General features: G+C 46.7%; 1 protein-coding gene across 2 annotated transcripts in view; it reads left to right on the top strand.

Moving 5' to 3' along the window:
* Nucleotides 1-21,372, top strand: part of peds1a (plasmanylethanolamine desaturase 1a) — a 153,543-nt gene that overhangs the window by 75,158 nt on the left and 57,013 nt on the right. For both annotated transcript variants that reach the window (XM_078210849.1, XM_078210851.1), the window contains one exon: nucleotides 13,632-13,723. In XM_078210849.1, the coding sequence (XP_078066975.1) occupies nucleotides 13,632-13,723 (92 nt within the window). The remainder of the gene's footprint in view (nucleotides 1-13,631; nucleotides 13,724-21,372) is intronic.

Here is a 21,372-nt window from a genome sequence, read left to right as displayed (position 1 = left end):
TTCATGTCACCTATGTGGATTTCACAATTGACATTCATTTGTTAGGTAGCGGTGATACATTTCCTCCATTTGAACACTATGTGGGCAGCACACCTCTACAACACACCCACACATCTACCCCACACACACACCTCTACCACACACCCACACCTCTACCCCACACCCACACCTCTACCACACACCCACACCTCTACCCCACACACACACCTCTACCACACACCCACACCTCTACCACACACACACACCACACACACACACGCACACCTCTACCACACACACGCACACCTCTACCACACACACACACACCTCTACCCCACACACACCTCTACCACACACACACACCACACACACACACACACCTCTACCCCACACACACCTCTACCCCACACACACCTCTACCACACACACACACACACCTCTACCCCCCACACACACACCTCTACCACACACACACACAGACCTCTACCCCACACACACAGACCTCTACCCCACACACACAGACCTCTACCCCACACACACAGACCTCTACCCCACACACACAGACCTCTACCCCACACACACAGACCTCTACCCCACACACACAGACCTCTACCCCACACACACAGACCTCTACCCCACACACACAGACCTCTACCCCACACACACAGACCTCTACCCCACACACACAGACCTCTACCCCACACACACACACCTCTACCCCCCACACACACACCTCTACCCCACACACACACCTCTACCCCACACACACACACCTCTACCCCACACACACACCTCTACCCCACACACACACACCTCTACCCCACACACACACACCTCTACCCCACACACACGCACCTCTACCACACACACACGCACCTCTACCCCACACACGCACCTCTACCCCACACACGCACCTCTACCCCACACACGCACCTCTACCCCACACACGCACCTCTACCCCACACACGCACCTCTACCCCACACACGCACCTCTACCCCACACACGCACCTCTACCCCACACACGCACCTCTACCCCACACACGCACCTCTACCCCACACACGCACCTCTACCCCACACACGCACCTCTACCCCACACACGCACCTCTACCCCACACACGCACCTCTACCCCACACACGCACCTCTACCCCACACACGCACCTCTACCCCACACACACCTCTACCCCACACACACCTCTACCCCACACACACCTCTACCACACACACACCTCTACCACACACACACACACCTCTACCACACACACACACATACCTCTACCACACACCCACACACCTCAACTACACACACACACACCTCTACCCCACACACACACACCTCTACCCCACACACACACACCTCTACCACACACACACACACACCTCTACCACACACACACACACCTCAACTACACACACACACACCTCTACCACACACAAGCACACCTCTACCACACACAAACACACCTCTACCACACACAAGCACACCTCTACCACACACAAGCACACCTCTACCACACACAAGCACACCTCTACCACACACAAGCACACCTCTACCACACACAAGCACACCTCTACCCCCCACACACACACCTCGACCCCCCACACACACACCTCGACCCCACACACGCACCTCTACCCCACACACGCACCTCTACCCCACACACGCACCTCTACCCCACACACGCACCTCTACCCCACACACGCACCTCTACCCCACACACGCACCTCTACCCCACACACGCACCTCTACCCCACACACACACCTCTACCCCACACACACACCTCTACCACACACACACACACCTCTACCACACACACACACACCTCTACCACACACACACACACCTCTACCACACACACACACACCTCTACCACACACACACACACCTCTACCACACACACACACACCTCTACCACACACACACACACCTCTACCACACACACACACACCTCTACCACACACACACACACCTCAACTACACACACACACCTCTACCCCACACACACACACCTCTACCACACACAAGCACACCTCTACCACACACAAACACACCTCTACCACACACACACACACCTCTACCCCACACACACCTCTACCACACACACACACACCTCTACCCCTCACACACACACCTCTACCCCTCACACACACACCTCTACCACACACACACACACCTCTACCACACACACACCTCTACCACACACACACACACCTCTACCACACACACACACACACACACACACACACACCTCTATCCCACACACACACACCTCTATCCCACACACACACACCTCTATCCCACACACACACACCTCTATCCCACACACACACACCTCTATCCCACACACACACACCTCTATCCCACACACACACACCTCTATCCCACACACACACACCTCTATCCCACACACACACACCTCTATCCCACACACACACACCTCTATCCCACACACACACACCTCTATCCCACACACACACACCTCTATCCCACACACACACACCTCTATCCCACACACACACACCTCTATCCCACACACACACACCTCTATCCCACACACACACACCTCTATCCCACACACACACACCTCTATCCCACACACACACACCTCTATCCCACACACACACACCTCTATCCCACACACACACACCTCTATCCCACACACACACACCTCTACCACACACACACACACCTCTACCACACACACACTCACACACCTCTACCCCACACACACACCTCTACCCCCCACACACACCTCTACCCCACACACACACACACACCTCTACACACAGACACACACCTCTACCACACACAGACACACACACCTCTACCACACACACACACACCTCTACACACACACACCTCTATATATATATACACACACACACACACACCTCTATATATATATATATATATATATATATATATATATACACACACACACCTCTACCACACACAGACACACACACACACACCTCTACCACACACACACACACCTCTACCACATACACAGACACACCTCTACCACACACACGCACACACCCCTCTACCACACACACACACCCACCTCTACCACACACACACACCCACCTCTACCACACACACTCACACACCTCTACCCCACACACACACCTCTACCCCACACACACACCTCTACACACAGACACACACCTCTACCACACACACACACACACACCTCTATATATATATATATATATATATATATATATACACACACACACCTCTACCACACACAGACACACACCTCTACCACACACACACACACCTCTACCACATACACAGACACACCTCTACCACACACACGCACACACCCCTCTACCACGCACACACACCTCTACCACGCACACACACACGCACACACACACACACACACCTCTACCACACACACACACACACACCACTACCACACACACACACACACCTCTACCCCGCACACACACACCTCTACCCCGCACACACACACCTCTACCCCGCACACACACACCTCTACCCCGCACACACACACCTCTACCCCGCACACACACACCTCTACCCCGCACACACACACCTCTACCCCGCACACACACACCTCTACCCCGCACACACACACCTCTACCCCGCACACACACACCTCTACCCCGCACACACACACCTCTACCCCGCACACACACACCTCTACCCCGCACACACACACCTCTACCCCGCACACACACACCTCTACCCCGCACACACACACCTCTACCCCGCACACACACACCTCTACCCCGCACACACACACCTCTACCCCGCACACACACACCTCTACCCCGCACACACACACCTCTACCCCGCACACACACACCTCTACCCCGCACACACACACCTCTACCCCGCACACACACACCTCTACCCCGCACACACACACCTCTACCCCGCACACACACACCTCTACCCCGCACACACACACCTCTACCCCGCACACACACACCTCTACCCCGCACACACACACCTCTACCCCGCACACACACACCTCTACCCCGCACACACACACCTCTACCCCGCACACACACACCTCTACCCCGCACACACACACCTCTACCCCGCACACACACACCTCTACCCCGCACACACACACCTCTACCCCGCACACACACACCTCTACCCCGCACACACACACCTCTACCCCGCACACACACACCTCTACCCCGCACACACACACCTCTACCCCGCACACACACACCTCTACCCCGCACACACACACCTCTACCCCGCACACACACACCTCTACCCCGCACACACACACCTCTACCCCGCACACACACACCTCTACCCCGCACACACACACCTCTACCCCGCACACACACACCTCTACCACGCGCACACACCTCTACCACGCGCACACACACGCACACACACACCTCTACCACACACACACACACACCACTACCCCACACACATGCGCACACACACACACCTCTACCCCACACACACACACCTCTACCCCACACACACACACCTCTACCACACACACACACCTCTACCACGCACACACACCTCTACCACGCGCACACACACACGCATGCACACACCTCTACCACACACGCGCACGCACGCACACACCACTACCACACACACACACACACACACCACTACCACACACACACACCTCTACCACACACACACACATCTCTACTGTCGCCCCCCCCAACACACACACACCTCACACACGCACACCTCTACACCCAGCGCACGCACGCACACACAGACATACATACACACGCACGCACACCTCTACCCCCCCACACACACACACCTCTACCCCACACACGCACACGCACACACACACCTCTAGCACACGCGTGCACACACACGCACCTCTAGCACACGCACACAGACCTCTAACACACACACATACACTACCACACATACACATCTCTACCCCCTCTCCCCACACACAAACCTCTATAACACGCGCACACACACACCCCTCTACCACACACACACCTCTACCCTCTGCGCGCACACACACATACACCCCTCTACCACACACACATACTGACACACACACACATCTCTTCCCACACACACACATACACCCCTCTACCACACACACATACTGACACACACACACATCTCTTCCCACACACGCACATACACCCCTCTACCGCCCACACACACACAAGTAAATAAACAAAAGTGGCCCACAGCTGGCTAGCTACCGACATTTCATAGATTTTTACAGTTAGCCATTTAAAATGGTACAAACAATGCATTTTGTCAAAAGAAATACAACCATATTTGTAATATGACAATCAGACTTTTTAAATATTAATTGTCATTTTCGTGACCAGAGTTGGTACCACCTCCTCCGATTTTCAATCATTTTGTAACTTTTCCAGTCAGAATTTTTCCTGTTATTTTTGAGAATGCTAATGCAGTTTCTAGTTTCAATATAATCTTAATATGTTACAGTCAGCTTTTCCTTTCTGATTTACTGTTGGCTCAAAAGCTCACTTTCTGTCTGCAGACAATGAATGCATGGGGGGGAGGGTTTGGGTGGGGGGTTCGTGCACACCTCCAGCTAACAGCATTTTGGGAGGAAGGTGGACATTGACCTTGTTGAGGGTTTTTAATAAAACATTCAACATTGTTGTCTTGGCTTCAACATGGAAACTTTCTGACAGTGTCCTAAATTAATGCAAAATAGAAGATTATTACCCTTCCCAGCACTGTTATCAGTTGCCTTTATGAATTCAAAGCAGCAGCAACAACAACAAAAAAGACAGGAAGTCCATCTGCTTTTTACCTTCTACCATCCTGTTAGTCAACCGATACAACGATATTGGAGTTGTTGTCTAATCATTGTAATCAATCTCTATCAATTAGAATATAGCAAAGCAAAACAAGACATGAGGAAAACCCCAATGGTACAGTGGTTTGGGAACCATAGGTTCAAAGCCAGGTGTTCCTCAAAAGCAATGCTACACTTAACATGTCATGTCTCAATTGCACATACTAGACGGAAAATGTTATTTTCTCAAGTAAACCTATTCAATTTGCAATTGAACAAATCAATACAGATAGCACTGTGTACTTGTTTCAGAGATGAACACCTCACATGCTGAAATATTGTCCAGATATTAACTGAAAGGCGAGAAGGGAACTGACGCCCTGGTTTGAGGTTGGGGAAACCCAGAAAAACAAGTTTCTCGTGGTATCTGGGAAATTTACCATTATGATCTGATTACCAGTTTTTCTTTCAGATTCGCAGCTGCAGCTAACTGCAGTATCAACAGAGTAGCTGGCTGTCAGGTCGATAGGTCTTCAGCACCTGGATGGATGTGGCGGGGGGGGGGGGGGGGGGGGGGGTGTTGGGGTGGAAGGAAGATCTGAGTCCAGGGATGGAGAAGCTTTGGCTGGGTGATAGGGGAATGGGAGTTGGGATGGAGGAGGAGTGGATGCTGATGGGAGACGGAGGAATCCGAGAAGAGATGAATTGGGATCCAGAGCTGTAACCGATCCAGAGCCTGGGATCATCAGAGGCCAGAGCAGGGGGTGAGATCAGAAAGACTTAGTGAAGAAATGGGGAGGCCTCATGAAGGGGCTTCCAGAGTCAGGGCAGTAGGGAAGTTTTAGATGGATTGGGAAGCGTATGATTGTGGGGAGTGGGAGACTGTCTGTGGGGAGTGGGTGACTGTCGGGAGTTTATTTTATTTAAAGTTTATTTATTTATTAGTCACAAGTAGGCTTACACCAACACTGCAATGAAACCACTGTGAAAATCCCCTAGGCACCACACTGAGGGAAAATTCAGCATCGCCAATCCACCTAACATGCACATCTGTGGGAGGAAACCGGAACACCCGGAGGAAACCCACGCAGACACAGGGAGAACGTGCAGACTCCACACAGACAATGGCCCAAGTAGGAATTGAACTCGGGTCCCTGGTGCTGTGAGGCAGCAGTGCTAACCACTGTGCCACCGTGCCGCAGTTGGTGAAACAGGATATCTCAAATCCAGCAAATAAACAGACACTTTGCTTTTGGATCCAGAAGTAGTCACTTTCCTTTTGATGCTAGCTTTCCCAAGGCCTTAAAAACACATCCAATCATGGTAAAATTTAAAATGGTGGTTAAACATGAGGCATGCAGCCTTAATATAATATTTAAACTGCCAACGCACCATGGCTGAAATCAGAAGTGGGTGTACTGGGGTCAGGATTCAGATTTTTAATATTTCAACACCTTGCCCAACGCAAATCCTCCTACTTTTGAGGGGTTACACTTTTTTCCATTGTTTCTGCAGATTAGTTTTGAAGACACAACGTTTCAAATACAGGCCATGTCCTCTGTCCTGGACGAGGTGAAATGTCTCGTCATGGTCTACATTACCTAAATCAGCAATCGTATCTCTGTCAACATTCTCTTTATCCATTGAGAACATATCCAGTTTACATAATCCTTCCTCATACTCCGGTCCCTTCCAAACTGTCAGCTGATCTGCTTGTTCTCTTCTCTATGTTTTCAATAGTCAGAGTTATTATGGCACACAAGAAAGCTATTTGGCCAACAAGTTCATGTCAGTCTCATTCCTCCGCTCTGTCCCCACAGCTCTGCACATTTATTCTCTCTGGTCCCTATCCATTTTTTAAAAAACATTGATCATCTCTGCTTCGACTACCCTGATAGGCAGGGAGTTCCAGGCCATCACAAGTAGTTGCTTAAAGAATGGTCTTCCTCACGTACCTTTGCATCTCTTTTCCCAAACTGTAAATCTGTACCCCTGTAGTCCCTGTGCCATCAGCTAATGGCAACAGTTTTTTGTTGTCTACTTTATCTGTATCATCTACTTCCTCATCACAGATCCCACAGCTAACCCGCCTTCAAACTGCCACACCAACATTGGACACTCAACCATTTTCCACTGGCCAGGGCCTTTGTGCAGAAAATTGGCACCGAGTGTCTGTGTGTCTGGAATTTGCTGCCTGAGTTGGTGGAGGCAGAGACTCTAAACATTTTATAAAGCAACTGGATCTGCACCTTAAGGACTGTAAGCTACAGGGCTATGGGCTGTGTGCAGGAGGATGGGATTACAAATGTCACCTGGGTGTCCTAGGGCTGGCATGGACAAGATGGGCTGAATGGCCTCTTTCTGTGCTGTAACCTTTCTATGGTTCTAAAGCAGGACCTGCACTTCACCCCAATTAACGATTTATATCATTGAAGGCTGCCCCCTGACAAAATTCAATGGAAGGCTCAAGGAACTCAGTTTAGATATTGTGGAATCTATTGCCTGGCTTGGTGATTATTGCACACGTTTTTTAAAAAAATCTACCGATCATAATGTTGAACACCCGTATTAAATCTCCCCTCAATCTCCTTTATTCCAAGAACAGCCCCAGTTTCTTCAACCTAAACTTGTAGCTAAAATCTCTCATCACTGGAACCATTCTGGTAAATCTCCTCCATGTCTTATCAAAGACCCTCACATCCTTCCTACAATGTGGTGACGAGAAGAGGTTGCAGTGCTCTGGTTGTGCTTTATAAAGGTTTATCATAACTCCTCTGCTTTTGTACTTTATACTTCTATTTATAAAGCCTAAGTTCTCATATGCCTTGTAAACTGCCCTCAATATCACTTCTGTACTAAGACAAAAGGATATAGCATAACATCATTGATAAGAAGTATTATCTTGAAATGCAAAGCTGGATATCTTATTCAGAATTGTTATCCTACTGAAGTATTTTAATGGAACGTTGACCAGGCATGTACTTAGTTGCCACATAAAATGCCAAGTGTAACTTTGAGGTTTCCATTCCCTCATTCATCATTTTAAGAGAAGTCTGATACTCGATCTCTATCTAATTGTTTTCATATGTGGAAGAGCCATGCTATGAATAAAAGCCATGATAATTCTTACCTTACCAAGACAAATTGGCTTCTTTTTCACTATCTGATGAATGGTTTCCAGCAAGTTAATAAAATCCTTTCATTTACAGCATGTCATTTCTGTTGATTGTAAAAGCGACAATAAATAGTCCAATATTGCTGTGCAGCACTCCTACATTAGCTATTTAACTACGAGACCTACATAATGTACAACATGATAGCAATTGTGATTGTGGCTCGAGTTAAGTGCTGCAGTTGAGGATAATTCTTTTAGACATGGAATATTTACAACTATAATTTAACATGATATAGTGCAGATCAGGGAAAGATTTTACTTACATCCAGGACTCTGAAGGTTTATAGACTCATTTGGGTTGGCAAAATCATCACTTCAGGACAAGAGATGCATGCAAGTGTATTTACTTGAACTCTCCCTAGATAGTGCTGACGTGCTAAAGGAATGTGATTTGCATCTTCCAGCCACCTCATCATTTTTCCCGATGAAACCCTTTAAACTTTACCACATTAATTGACTCTCTGTTGTGTATCTGATCAGTAGCTTAAACTAGTGCAATTTATCATTGGCACTATTTTTATTTAAAATGTATGTTATTTTCTCACAGCGACATTCTTGTTACATAAAGCAACAAATACACCTGAAAATGCTGGATAATTTATTTTAATACGCATATATCATGTTAAAACTATTGTTGCAAATGTTGCTTTATCTAAGAATTAACTGGAAAACGTAACATAGGATATAACGACTGTTACCATCACAGTGCATGTTTGTGTGCCTGACATCAGAATCCCAAAGCAACTGCTCTACTCGGAACTAGGTTGTGGCAGGACAGTCCCAGGGGGAGTCTCTTTAGCGATGTCCTCAAAGCATCCCTGAAGAGGTCAAACGCCCCTGTCGACTCTTGGGAGTCCCTGGCTTATGACCGACGAAAATAGAGAAGTTTAATTTGAACACGTCGTTGGAAATATAGAGATATGGATTAAGGCACTGGAGAGAGTGCACAAACTTCCAAATAACTCATCTACCCAACCCTTCAAGAATTCACCTGCACTACATGCGACAGAGTTAGCAGATCGCAGATTTGACTTACCAGCCATCTCGGAACCCATCGAACTGGAGTGGAAGCAAGTCATCCTTTATGCCGAGGGACTGCCTAAGAAGAAGAGAAGATGCACTTTCTTACAGCGTTAGACTATTGCAGCTTTGAAAAGGTTATGGGCATTTTTTGATACATGGGTTCAGCTTCCATTATGTCAGTGGGGTTTGCTTGAGATGCATTGTGGAGAGATGAAGATAATGGCTAAGATCATGCGTGTGAAAACTTAAAGAATAAAGATACCCATTTCAGATTCCCAGCATAAGTAGCACTTTGCCCATGAGTAAAAGTTCCCAAATGGAACCTACACCACCGGAGACCCATTCCAAATAGGGAGGCTTGATAACCACACTTTTCCGGAGCTGAATTTTGCAGAAAATGTCTGAACTACTTCACTGTTACGCCTTTCAGAAAACAGTTACGCAAGGGAGAAATTAAAAGCCTGGGGAGAGGATAATGGTTTTTGCAAAATTACTGAGGGGTTGTGTTTGCCTGAGTTAAATTTGCTTAGGTCCAGCCTGTCTTTTTTGTGATAACTGTGATTTGAGCAACTTCTAATGGTGCACTCAAGAAAACACAGACTGCCAGTCACCAATCTGTCTGCCAAACTAAAGTGCAAATAAGTCCAGTGTTGGATGGAGCCTGAAATAGATCTGAATGTATAATGGTCATTTTTTTTAACGTTTATAAGAAATTGTCACAATGTGTGGCTGAAAGAGGTCAGCAGGTTTCTTCCAACACTTCTATGTATGAGTGAGAGATCCATTTCACTAAAATATTTGGAACATGCTGATTTTTTTTTTTGTCCTTTCATATTATTGCTTCCTGATGCTGATCACACTCTGTTGGGTTGTGTGATAGAGGTCTAAGTGACGAGTTATTTTTCATTGTTCCATGCTTAACAAAAAAGGTGATGTCAGTAAGAATTCCATTTAGCTTAGTTGGTAATTACATTTTTAAATCCTAAAATTAAATATTTCATGAATTTGTAGACTCAATCCGACACTGTTCAGCTTCATTGCTACTAAGGAAGGAGGAGAATTTTGAAATGTATTGGTAAAAGGGCCCAGATAGACGAGCTTAACTGGCCAGACACACAGCTATGCACAGTTGAGTCAATTTAATGAAACTGATAAGAGTTGAAGCAGCATGGAAGAACGGGTATGCCAGTGTAGCAGCAGGGAAGTCGTGGTGACATGGAGATGTAGGATGCAGGTTGGCACCCATGAATCCCACACAGTTGTATGTCTCATTATTTTAAATCCACGTAACCTCACAACTGACATTTTTACTTTCAGAAGACCTCATTAAAGCAATGAGCTATTTTAGAAATGAAAGCAATAAAAATTGGCTTGTTTTTAATGATCTACAAATAGCAGTGTAAGGAAGTGCATTTTTTAATTTATAAATTGAGTGGACGTGACTGTACATTAGGAAGCCCTTTATCTTGGAGCTCCTCTTGTGTTGTAAAGAATAACATCCTAGTTTCCTTCCCTCTTTTACCATGAGGTGCACACTCAATAACTCATGATTATTGCGAAATGCTGGTAGATTTCCTGTGGCACTGCTCATGGCGTTTTGGACAATCCTGTGGTACTTGATACAGTGGGGCTACACCACCACCTGGTGCCCTGTAATCTGCAACTACAGTGCCACCAGGACCTGTTTCCATGGAGAATTTGCATTAAACCTGATGACAAAAGCAATTATAATGTTGAAAATTGAGATAAGAATGTGGCCAAAAATTGTGACAACAGGAAGCAAAGTTTGAGGACAGGTAGTGCAGCGACTGAAATGCTTTAATATAGTGCAGATGTTTTCCAAAAGAAAATCTCTAACACGTTGTATTTTAACCAGGATATCTGAAAGAAAACTTCCAAATGATTGACCATGTAGCTTTAAGTGCCTGGCATTCTGTATAAATTCATCAGATGAGGCCTCACAATGGGTTTTCAATAACTTAAATCAGGCACGATTCGACGAGGAATTTTTTTCTTTTTTTACAAAAGCTGCTGTAAAGTATTTCGGTGGGTTTTGTGCCGTGAATGTTCCGGAATGATTTGGTGCCTATTCTGGTGAGGTGGTCTTGCAGTGCATTGTGGGATGGGATTGTAGCAATGTGTGTTTCCTATCAAGGTGGTGCAGCACCTGACGATGTTGGCTATGGATTTGTACTCCTTTCCACGTCCTTGCCCTCCCCCTCTTGAATTTCCCTTCCCTGAAAACTGTCCGAGTTTGGCTGTTCCGAGATGTTGAATAAAGATCAAGGGCTTCCTTGGAAGGAAAAGCCAAACATTGAATTGTGTAGGCCAGTGCAGCTTCTGCATTTGGAACATGTCGCTTCATGCTGATGATAGAAATCGGAAAGATGGGACTGCTGTTTATTGTGGAGGGAAAAGCAGAGAACCAGTGCATAAAGCGTCACTGTCCTTTGATTTGAGCTACAGAAGCTCATAGAACATAGAACAGTACAGCACAGAACAGGCCCTTCGGCCCACGATGTTGTGCCGAGCTTTATCTGAAACCAAGATCAAGCTATCCCACTCCCTATCATCCTGGTGCGCTCCATGTGCCTATCCAATAACCGCTTAAATGTTCCTAAAGTGTCTGACTCCACTATCACTGCAGGCAGTCCATTCCACACCCCAACCACTCTCTGCGTAAAGAACCTACCTCTGATATCCTTCCTGTATCTCCCACCACGAACCCTACAGTTATGCCCCCTTGTAATAGCTCCATCCACCCGAGGAAATAGTCTTTGAGTGGAAGACTCCAAGTGGAAAAATGTGGAAAAATGCCTTTTCTACATTGTCTAAAACCTGGAAACAGCTGAGGCTGTTGATGTAGGTGTTTGCAGATCAAGAAATTGCAGTGTTCAGTTAAATAGCAGTGAGGCGCTTTATTGCATGATTACAAATTTAATGAGAAAAGTGATCATTTTTAAAAAATATTTCCTACCTGCTCTCCTGCCTGTCCACTTGCTACTAATGATGAATCATCCCAGGCGAATTGCAATGCTCTGTAGTTACACCTTTTATGCAGTGCTTGATTGGTGGCTTGTTCGCTCTGCAATTCTGCACTCTGGAGAGGTCCCACTTGCTGTCTACCTGAGACATAGAGCTGAGATCAAGTATTATGAAAGAGGAGAAATAAAAACAAAATACTGGCAAAGAGCCGCTGCCGATCAGACGGCATCTGTTAATAAGGGGTTATGATCATGTGGAAAATTGGGGTAGGTGGTGAGGGTGACGAATAGCCCATGTCTTACAATGTGTCAGTGCTTCATTTAATTCATTTTGTTGTGCTGCCAAGCTAACCAATTATAGCAAAAAAAACCCATCTTTTTTAAAAAGTGTTTTGTTTAGTTGCGCTAAACAATTGTTTGAAATGCGTTTCCACCTTGACTGGATTAACTTAAAAACATACTAGTTTAAAAAAATAATTTGCCTGTGTTTCAATAATTCAATGTCTGGTTATTGCTTTTATGAAAATTATTTATCATTATGGTATTAAGAAAAAATACACTAAGTACAAAATCAATTTGCTTTTTTTTAAAAATGTGCATTTAGATATAGTGCTTTGGATAAAATAATTCTGCCTGAACATTCATAGCTTCAAAGTCTGTGAGCTCATTATGGATCTTCCAATCCTTTCCATATTTTCCAGTTGCTGGGATTGTTACTGCGGATTTTGCCTCCGGCCTGGTTCACTGGGGAGCAGACACCTGGGGTTCTGTTGATATCCCTGTCATTGGCAAGGTGAGGGCCGACTGGATGAATAGCATTTAATATGTGCATTGTCTTGCGAGCGTGCTGACATCTGGGCCACAATTAAAAATTGTCTAAAAATAAGTGCTTTGCTTCTGTGACCCATTCACATTGTTACCTTCCCTTCACACACACACACAGATACACATACCCTGCAAATGTTTCTGGTCCTGTATTTACACTTGAACGCTAATTCAGAGAGCTTCAATGTAAATTGGGCATGAAGTGATGTGAACCAAATATACTGGTGACTCCTCGTGAGCTAACATCAGAATCCGTAGAGAATTGCACTATGCAGAGTAAGGCCCTTCGCTGAGAGGATCTTTTCTCGAAAGACTCTTTTAAGTGACCCAAAGATTTTGTTTGAATCAGATTAATTGAAATCAGCTTGTGGCTTAACAGGGCACAGCTGAGAGTTGCTGCAGGAGGCAACATTATAATACAGGGAAGTTGGGATGAAGCCTTTAAAAGGGCTATCTTGCAAGCCAAGCTCTGTGGGTCAATTGGTTTGTGTGTCAAGCATTTTCTTTTGATAATAAATCTGTTTTTGAATAGTTTCAAAGATGTGATTGTTCTACATTTCTGAAATTGTTTGAAAACGTGACACTTTCCGAATATTTCTATGCCACCGTGGGTGGTTAGCACTGCTGCCTCACAAGGCCAAGGACCCGGGTTCAATTCTGGCCTCGGGTCACTGTCTGTGTGGAGTTTGCACATTCTCCCCATGCCTGCGTGGGTTTTCTCCGGGTGCTCCAGTTTCCTCCCACAGTCCAAAGATGTGTGGGCTAGGTTGATTGGCCATGCTAAATTGACCCTAGTGTCAGGGGATTAGCAGGGTAAATATGTGGGGTTATGGGAATAGGGCCTGGGTGGGATTGTGGTCGGTGCAGACTCAAATGGGCCGAATGGCCTCCTTCTGCACTGTAGGGATTCTATGATTTCAAAGTATTATCATCGCCCACGTTTGATGCCTTGAATTTGGTTTGTGGCGTTTTTATCTTGCAGTGTACTTCTGGTGATCATCTCCTTGAATGGTTTTGTGTATCGTTATTATAGATCCAATAATCTAATTGGGTAGTAAACAGGCACTAATTAATCTCAGTTGTACCACGTCAACTGTACCTGTCTCGGTTGCACCATTAAGGGAAGTGCTGAGTAAAGGCCCCACAGGGATAGAAAATTAAAAAGTGAATCACAGTGGACCGTTCTCGTACACCTCTCGTGGGCTGATTTCAAAGTCGTGTTGACAAAGGCCTGTGAACAGGTTCCTTCCCCCACCCCCTCCCCATGCTATTTTCAGGAATGCTGCGTAGTAACGCAGTCCAAGAAGGAAACGGGAAGAAAATGCCTTAAACAAGGAGTCCTTCCTTCAGAGATTGACAGCTGAGACAAGAGGACAAGACTGTGTGGACTCAGTGCACCCTCCCGCTGGATAAGTCAGCGTCGTTTTTTTAACTGAAGGGGTGTGATCACTTTACCAACTCAGCCTCTCAACCTGACAATCAAGGGAAATAATCAACGAAAATGAAATGTTTATCACGCAGCTGCTGAGGCTGATTAATTTTCAGAAAAATGTCTTTGCGGAACAGCCAGAAATGCAGGCCCCAAAGCAATGCTTCTTATGTTTGTAGGAATGAAGGTAAAATGGACTAAAGTTCACCATGGAAATGTTCTTTTCTCCTGTTGGACTGCAGAATGGTCCCCAGCCTCATTCTTAGAGCCTGGTATACATTACCGGCTGGAATGCCAATGATTTGAGCTGAACTTGACTCCACCTCACTGAATAGAAAGCGAATTTAATTACTCTTTGCAGCAAATATTTTGACAGTGGAATCTCATGTCGTGAATATCTCTACCCCGTTTCTACAGCACAACCCCTAGCAGCATCAGCTTCTAACGCACTTTCCGTTGCCTCGGCAAACAAAAACGTCAACAAGTTAAAAGCAATAGCTGTCTCCGATATTTTTTACAGATTGTGTTTTCCTTTCAAAGTGTTCCTGTTAGTGCCAGATACTAGATGAAGACTGACTACCCTCAGTCACTTGCAGGGGTTGTTCCTTGCTATTCTCGTGTGCTGGCTCCAATGAAATGGATGAGGGCTATACCTAGGATTTCTTTCAAAGTAATATTTGCTGATTTAAAGTCACAGATCTTCACCAGATTCAGATTGAATGTATAACCCAGATTGCATGTTGGGTTCCTGCGGAAGTGGTGACGCACTGACCTCAGTGGGAACTACCCAGGAAGCTCGAACCTCTGATGGACAAATCCCCCGTTCTCTGATTCTGTGTTAGACACTTTGGACAGTTCTATGGGAATTAATTGGATAGTTACCCAAGGAATGTTAGGGAAAAAGCTCCTTGTCTAACTCCCGGGTAATAACAGAACTGATCCCCCGATTACTCGCACTGAACTCTGCCCCCATCCCAACTTGACTACTTTAAGTTTTTTAAGTTTATTTATTAGTGTCACAAGTAGGCTTACATTCACACTGCAATGAAGTTATTGTGAAAATCCCCTAGTCGGCACACTCCAGCGCCTGTTCAGGTACACTGAGGGAGAATTTAGCATGGCCAATGCACTTTACCCGCATGTCTTTCAGACTGTGGGAGGAAACCGGAGGAAACCCACACAGACACGGGGAGAACATGCAAATTCCACACAGACAGTGACCCAAGCCAGGAATTGAACCCAGGTCCCTGGCACTGTGATGCAGCAGCACCAACCATTGTGCCACCATGCCGCTCCCGAGCAATGACCCCCCAACCACCTGATTGCCCCTTGACCCAATCTGACCAGCCTGACCTGACAACCCCTCCTAACCTGACCTGACTGCCCCAAATTGCCCACCTCACCCACACGGCCCATTTCACCAACCCGGCCCACTTTGCCTCCTGGACCACAGCCACCCAGAGCACTCACCACATCCACCCCACCACTCTGCACATTCACTCATTCATCCACTCACTCATTCATCCACTCACCCATTCACTAACTTTCTCACTGGACACATCGTCTTGCGTTATGGTAGCTAATACCATAAAAGGGAGTGATTTGCCTTCTCTCGCCCAGGCACCATAATGCTGCGTTGGAGTTCTTAGTTGGACTGTACGCTCTGTATTTCTGAAGAGTTGGACTCGGAAGACTAACCAGAAATGCAGAGTACTGGCAGGGAGGTGAAAAGTTTGAGCAGAGTGGCAGTCTGATGATTATTGGTAAAGTGATGGAAAGGGTCATTAACAGTGCTATCCAGTGACACTTACTCAGCAATAACCTGCTCACTGATGTTCAGTTTGGGTTCCACCCAGGTCACTCAGCTCCTGACCTCATCACAGCCTTGGTTCAAACATGAACAAAAGAGCTGAACTCGAGAGATGAGGTGAGAGTGACTGCCCTTAACATCAAAGCCGCAGTTGACCAAATATAGCATCAAGGATCTTTAGCAAAACTGGAGTCAATGGGAATCGGGGGGGAAAACCTTCCACTGGTTGGAGTCACACCTGGCTAAAAGAAAGGTGGTTGCAGTGATTGGAGATCAGTTATCTCAGTTCCAGGACATCATCCCTGAGTCCATCAGGGTAGTGTCCTCGGCTCAGCCATCTTCAGCTGCTTCTTGAATGACCTTCCTTCCATCATAAGGCCAGAAGTGGGGATGTTTGCCGATGTTGCACAATGTTCAGAATCATTCATGTCTCTTCACGTACTGAAGTGGACCATGTCCAAATGCAGCAAGGCCTGGACAATATCCAGGCTTGGGCTGACAAGTGGCAATTAACATTTGTGTCACACAAGTGCCAGGCAATGACCATCTCCAACAAGAGAGGATCTAATTATTGCCCCTTGACATTCAATAGTGTTACCGTTGCTGAATTCCCCACTATCACGATCCTGGAGGTTACCATTGTCCAGCAACTGAACTGGATTAGGCATGTAAATACTGTGACTACAAGAGCAGGTCAGAAGCTAGGAATCCTGCAGTGAATAACACACCTTCAGACCAAAGCCCATCCCCCATCTACAAGACAGGAGTGTGATAGAATGCTCTCCACTTACCTGGATAAGCACAGCCCCAACAACATTGAAGGAGCTCAACACCATCACAGATTTATGGTGAGAGGGGAGAAATACAAAAGGGTTCAGAGGGGCAATTATTTCACTGAGAATGGTGAGTGTCTGGAACGAGCTGCCAGGGGCAGTAATCGGGGCGTTTAGATTGTTACCTGGGTAAGATGGGTATAGAGGGATATGGGCCAAATGCGGGCAATTGGGACTAACTTAGTGGTAAAACTGGCGGCATTGACAAGTTGGGTCGAATGGCCTGTTTCCATGCTGTAAACCTCTGACTCTATGACCATCCAGGCCAAAGCAGCCCACAACTGCTACCATCTAAAAGGACAAGGGCAGCAGATACCTGGGAACACCACCACCTTGAGGTTTCTCTCCAAGTCACTCACTATCCTGACTTGGAAACATATCACCGTTCCTTCACTGTTGATAGATCAAAATCCTGGAACTCTTCCCTAACAGCAATGTGGGTGTACCTACACTCCAGGAACTGCAATGGTTTAACAAGACAACTCACCACCATCTTCTCTAGTGATGGATAACAGCGGCTGGCCTAGCCAACGATTTCCACATCTCATCAATAATCTTTTGCAGCTTCCATTCTTGCTCTGGTGACATTGAGAAAGTTAGCATCATGCATGCACGTGCGAACACACACACACATCCGTTTATACACACACACCCTCTACACACAACCCTCCCCCCCCCACACACACACACCTACACACACACATCCATCCTTACACAAATCCACCCACACACACATGCACCCACTCATCCCCACATACACACCCATCTTTCCCCACACACACACGCCATCCTGGGAGCAGGTCAATGAGGAAGTTCACACCCGTGAAACCCAGAGAAGGACTGTCTTACAGTGCGGTAAACAGCTGAATAATATGCTCCACTCTGCCAGGGGAAGTGAAATGTCTACGCACTGCAAACTCTCACCCTAATGAAAGATCAGGCAGTCTTAAGAGGTCACATGGATGTCACACGACCAGTGGATAGGATATCAGCAGCAAATCAGCAGCAGATTGGGTTTGTATTCGTTGGAATTTAGAAGGCTGAGGGGGGATCTTATAGAGACCTATACGATAATGAAGGGGCTGGATAGGGTAGAGATGGAGAGATTCTTTCCACTTAGAAAGGAAACTAGAACTAGAGGGCACAGCCTCAAAATAAAGGGGGGTCAGTTTAGGACAGAGTTGAGGAGGAACTTCTTCTCTCAGAGGGTGGTGAATCTCTGGAATTCTCTGCCCACTGAAGTGGTGGAGGCTACCTCGTTGAATATGTTTAAATCACGGATAAATGGATTCCTGATCGGTACGGGAATTAGGGGTTATAGGGATCAGGCGGGTAAGTGGAACTGATCCACTTCAGATCAGCCATGATCTTATTGAATGGCGGGGCAAGCTCGAGGGGCTAGATGGCCTACTCCTGCTCCTATTTCTTACGTTCTTATGTCTGTCTGCCTCTTTAAGATCGCCATCTCATGTGTCTTCCTGCACAAACTCCAATCTCATTCTTTATTGGGGGAGGCTCAGCAGATACAACAGGCATATATGCTTCTGAACTGCTCATTTATTCATAGTACTTGCAGTGAATCCATCTGTCTTAATGTAGGATGAGTTCACATAAAAGGGAAAGAGCAATGATCAGGAAGGGGATCCTCAGAGTTATGGACTCTGTCAAGGTTTGAAGATAGGCTACAGGTGAGGCTGGAGATTGTCCCTGTGTGGAAGATGAGATTAGCCTCTCCCAACAAGCCAGTCAGAACAATGAGTGAACACTCATGCCAGCGTTGTGGATTTGAAACTTAGCACATGCACCTCAGTGGGACCTAGTTTCAGATTAGGTTCAGGTTCACAATCTTGCGATAACCTCACAAACGCATGTCTAGAGCTGATGGAGGCAGTGAGCGCCAAGGTCTCTGACACTCGGGGCATTGCTGGAGACCAGGCTCACATTGGCTCTAGGAGAAGTGTTGGAAATGCAACGACAGGAAAGAAACGTCAGACAGAGTTGTCAGAAGTCGTCAGCAGACTGAAATGAAAGATGGAGGAGTCCATCCATGTTCTTTCTGATGTGTCTCTGACCTGTGAGCACATTGAGGTCTCTGTAGGGAGGGTAGCAGCCACCCTGGAGACTCAGGTCCAGCAGGTTTTGCTGTATTTGTGCTCAGATCTGCACGCCATTGCTCGAGCCATTGGTATGTTTCAACCTAGGTAAGAGGAGGCACCTCCACCTCCTTCCCTCTCCTCGAGCAGTCAGGGAGGGGCCATTGGGCACCCAAAGGGAAGTCAACCTGGCATCCCGTGGGCATCTGGCCAGGACACTCCATGAGTGGCCTGCCACTGCAACTCTGCTATGCCAGCGACCCCATCAACTCCAGCTGGTCAGGCCAAGGAACATCTACCTGCCCCAGAGCAGGAGACCATCAGTAGGCCGGGGCTCTCAAGGCCTCGGGCCACCAGAGGACACGCACCAATGTTATAGCAGTCAGCAGGCTGCCTCCACCTCTGCTGTGGATGTCAGGGTGTAACTAGGTGTAGCGGTGGGGTAAGAAAAATGAAGTTCTGATGCGCAATGGTGGCACGGGTATTCACTCATTGTTTTGACTTCTCACTTTTGTAAATATATGTTGCATTAATCCTTCTCTAAGTCTCATGGATTCAATGTTCCACAGCCATTTAAGGATCCAAAGTGTTGCTCCCCAGTGAACTCCCACTTGGGTCTTCAGTTGCATAAATTCTCACACAACCTTGCCACAGCGAGTAGCCTTTATCTCCACATCGTCCGTGACAATGTTGACTGGCCAATATATCTGAGAGACTTGGATCTCAGGCAGATATATTTTGTGCTCTGGAGAAATGTTCATCAAAGCTAGTGATTATCTTGCTGTTGTCACACTGATATCTGTTGTTTGTGGACAAGTAGCATGCAGGCTAATGTTCTATTCATTTCTCCAACCTGTAGTTTGCAGTGGAATTTACTTTGAGAGTGAGAAGGCTCACAGGCTTCTATGTCTCTCTGCAGGTAGATGTAATCATCTCTGCATTAAAGGTTGACTGTCATTCCATGCAAACTTCCCAGTCTCCCCATGCATGATGCTGAACTAGAGTAGTAAGGATCAATCAGGAAACTTACTATTATCTACAAGAGGGCTGTGAGTGTTTGATGCCAGAGGTGTCTGCTCATAATGAGTGTCTCCTTATCTGTAACAATCTTATCGGACTTACAACTACCAATGTGGCAATGTTCCCTGCAGCCTACATTCTTCAAGTGGCATGGTAGCATTGTGGTTAGTGCTGCTGCCTTGCAGCGCCAGGGACCCGGGTTCAATTCCGGCCTTGGGTGACTCTCTGTGTGGAGTTTACACATTCTTCCCGTGTCTGCATGAGTTTCCTCCGGGTGCTCTGGTTTCTCTCACAGGCCATAGGTGTGCAGGTTAGGTGGATTGGCCATGCTAAATTGCCCCCGAGTGCCCTAAGATGTGTAGGTTAGGGGATGCGTAGGGTTACGGGGAAAGGGTGGAGGTGGTCCTAGATCAGACACTGTCGGAGAGAAGG

This window comes from Mustelus asterias, chromosome 4, assembly GCF_964213995.1.
Source record: "Mustelus asterias chromosome 4, sMusAst1.hap1.1, whole genome shotgun sequence".
NCBI classification, from domain to species: Eukaryota; Metazoa; Chordata; class Chondrichthyes; order Carcharhiniformes; family Triakidae; genus Mustelus; species Mustelus asterias.
The sequence above is the reverse complement of the archived record's forward strand: the minus strand, read 5'-3'. Positions and strand labels throughout refer to the sequence as shown.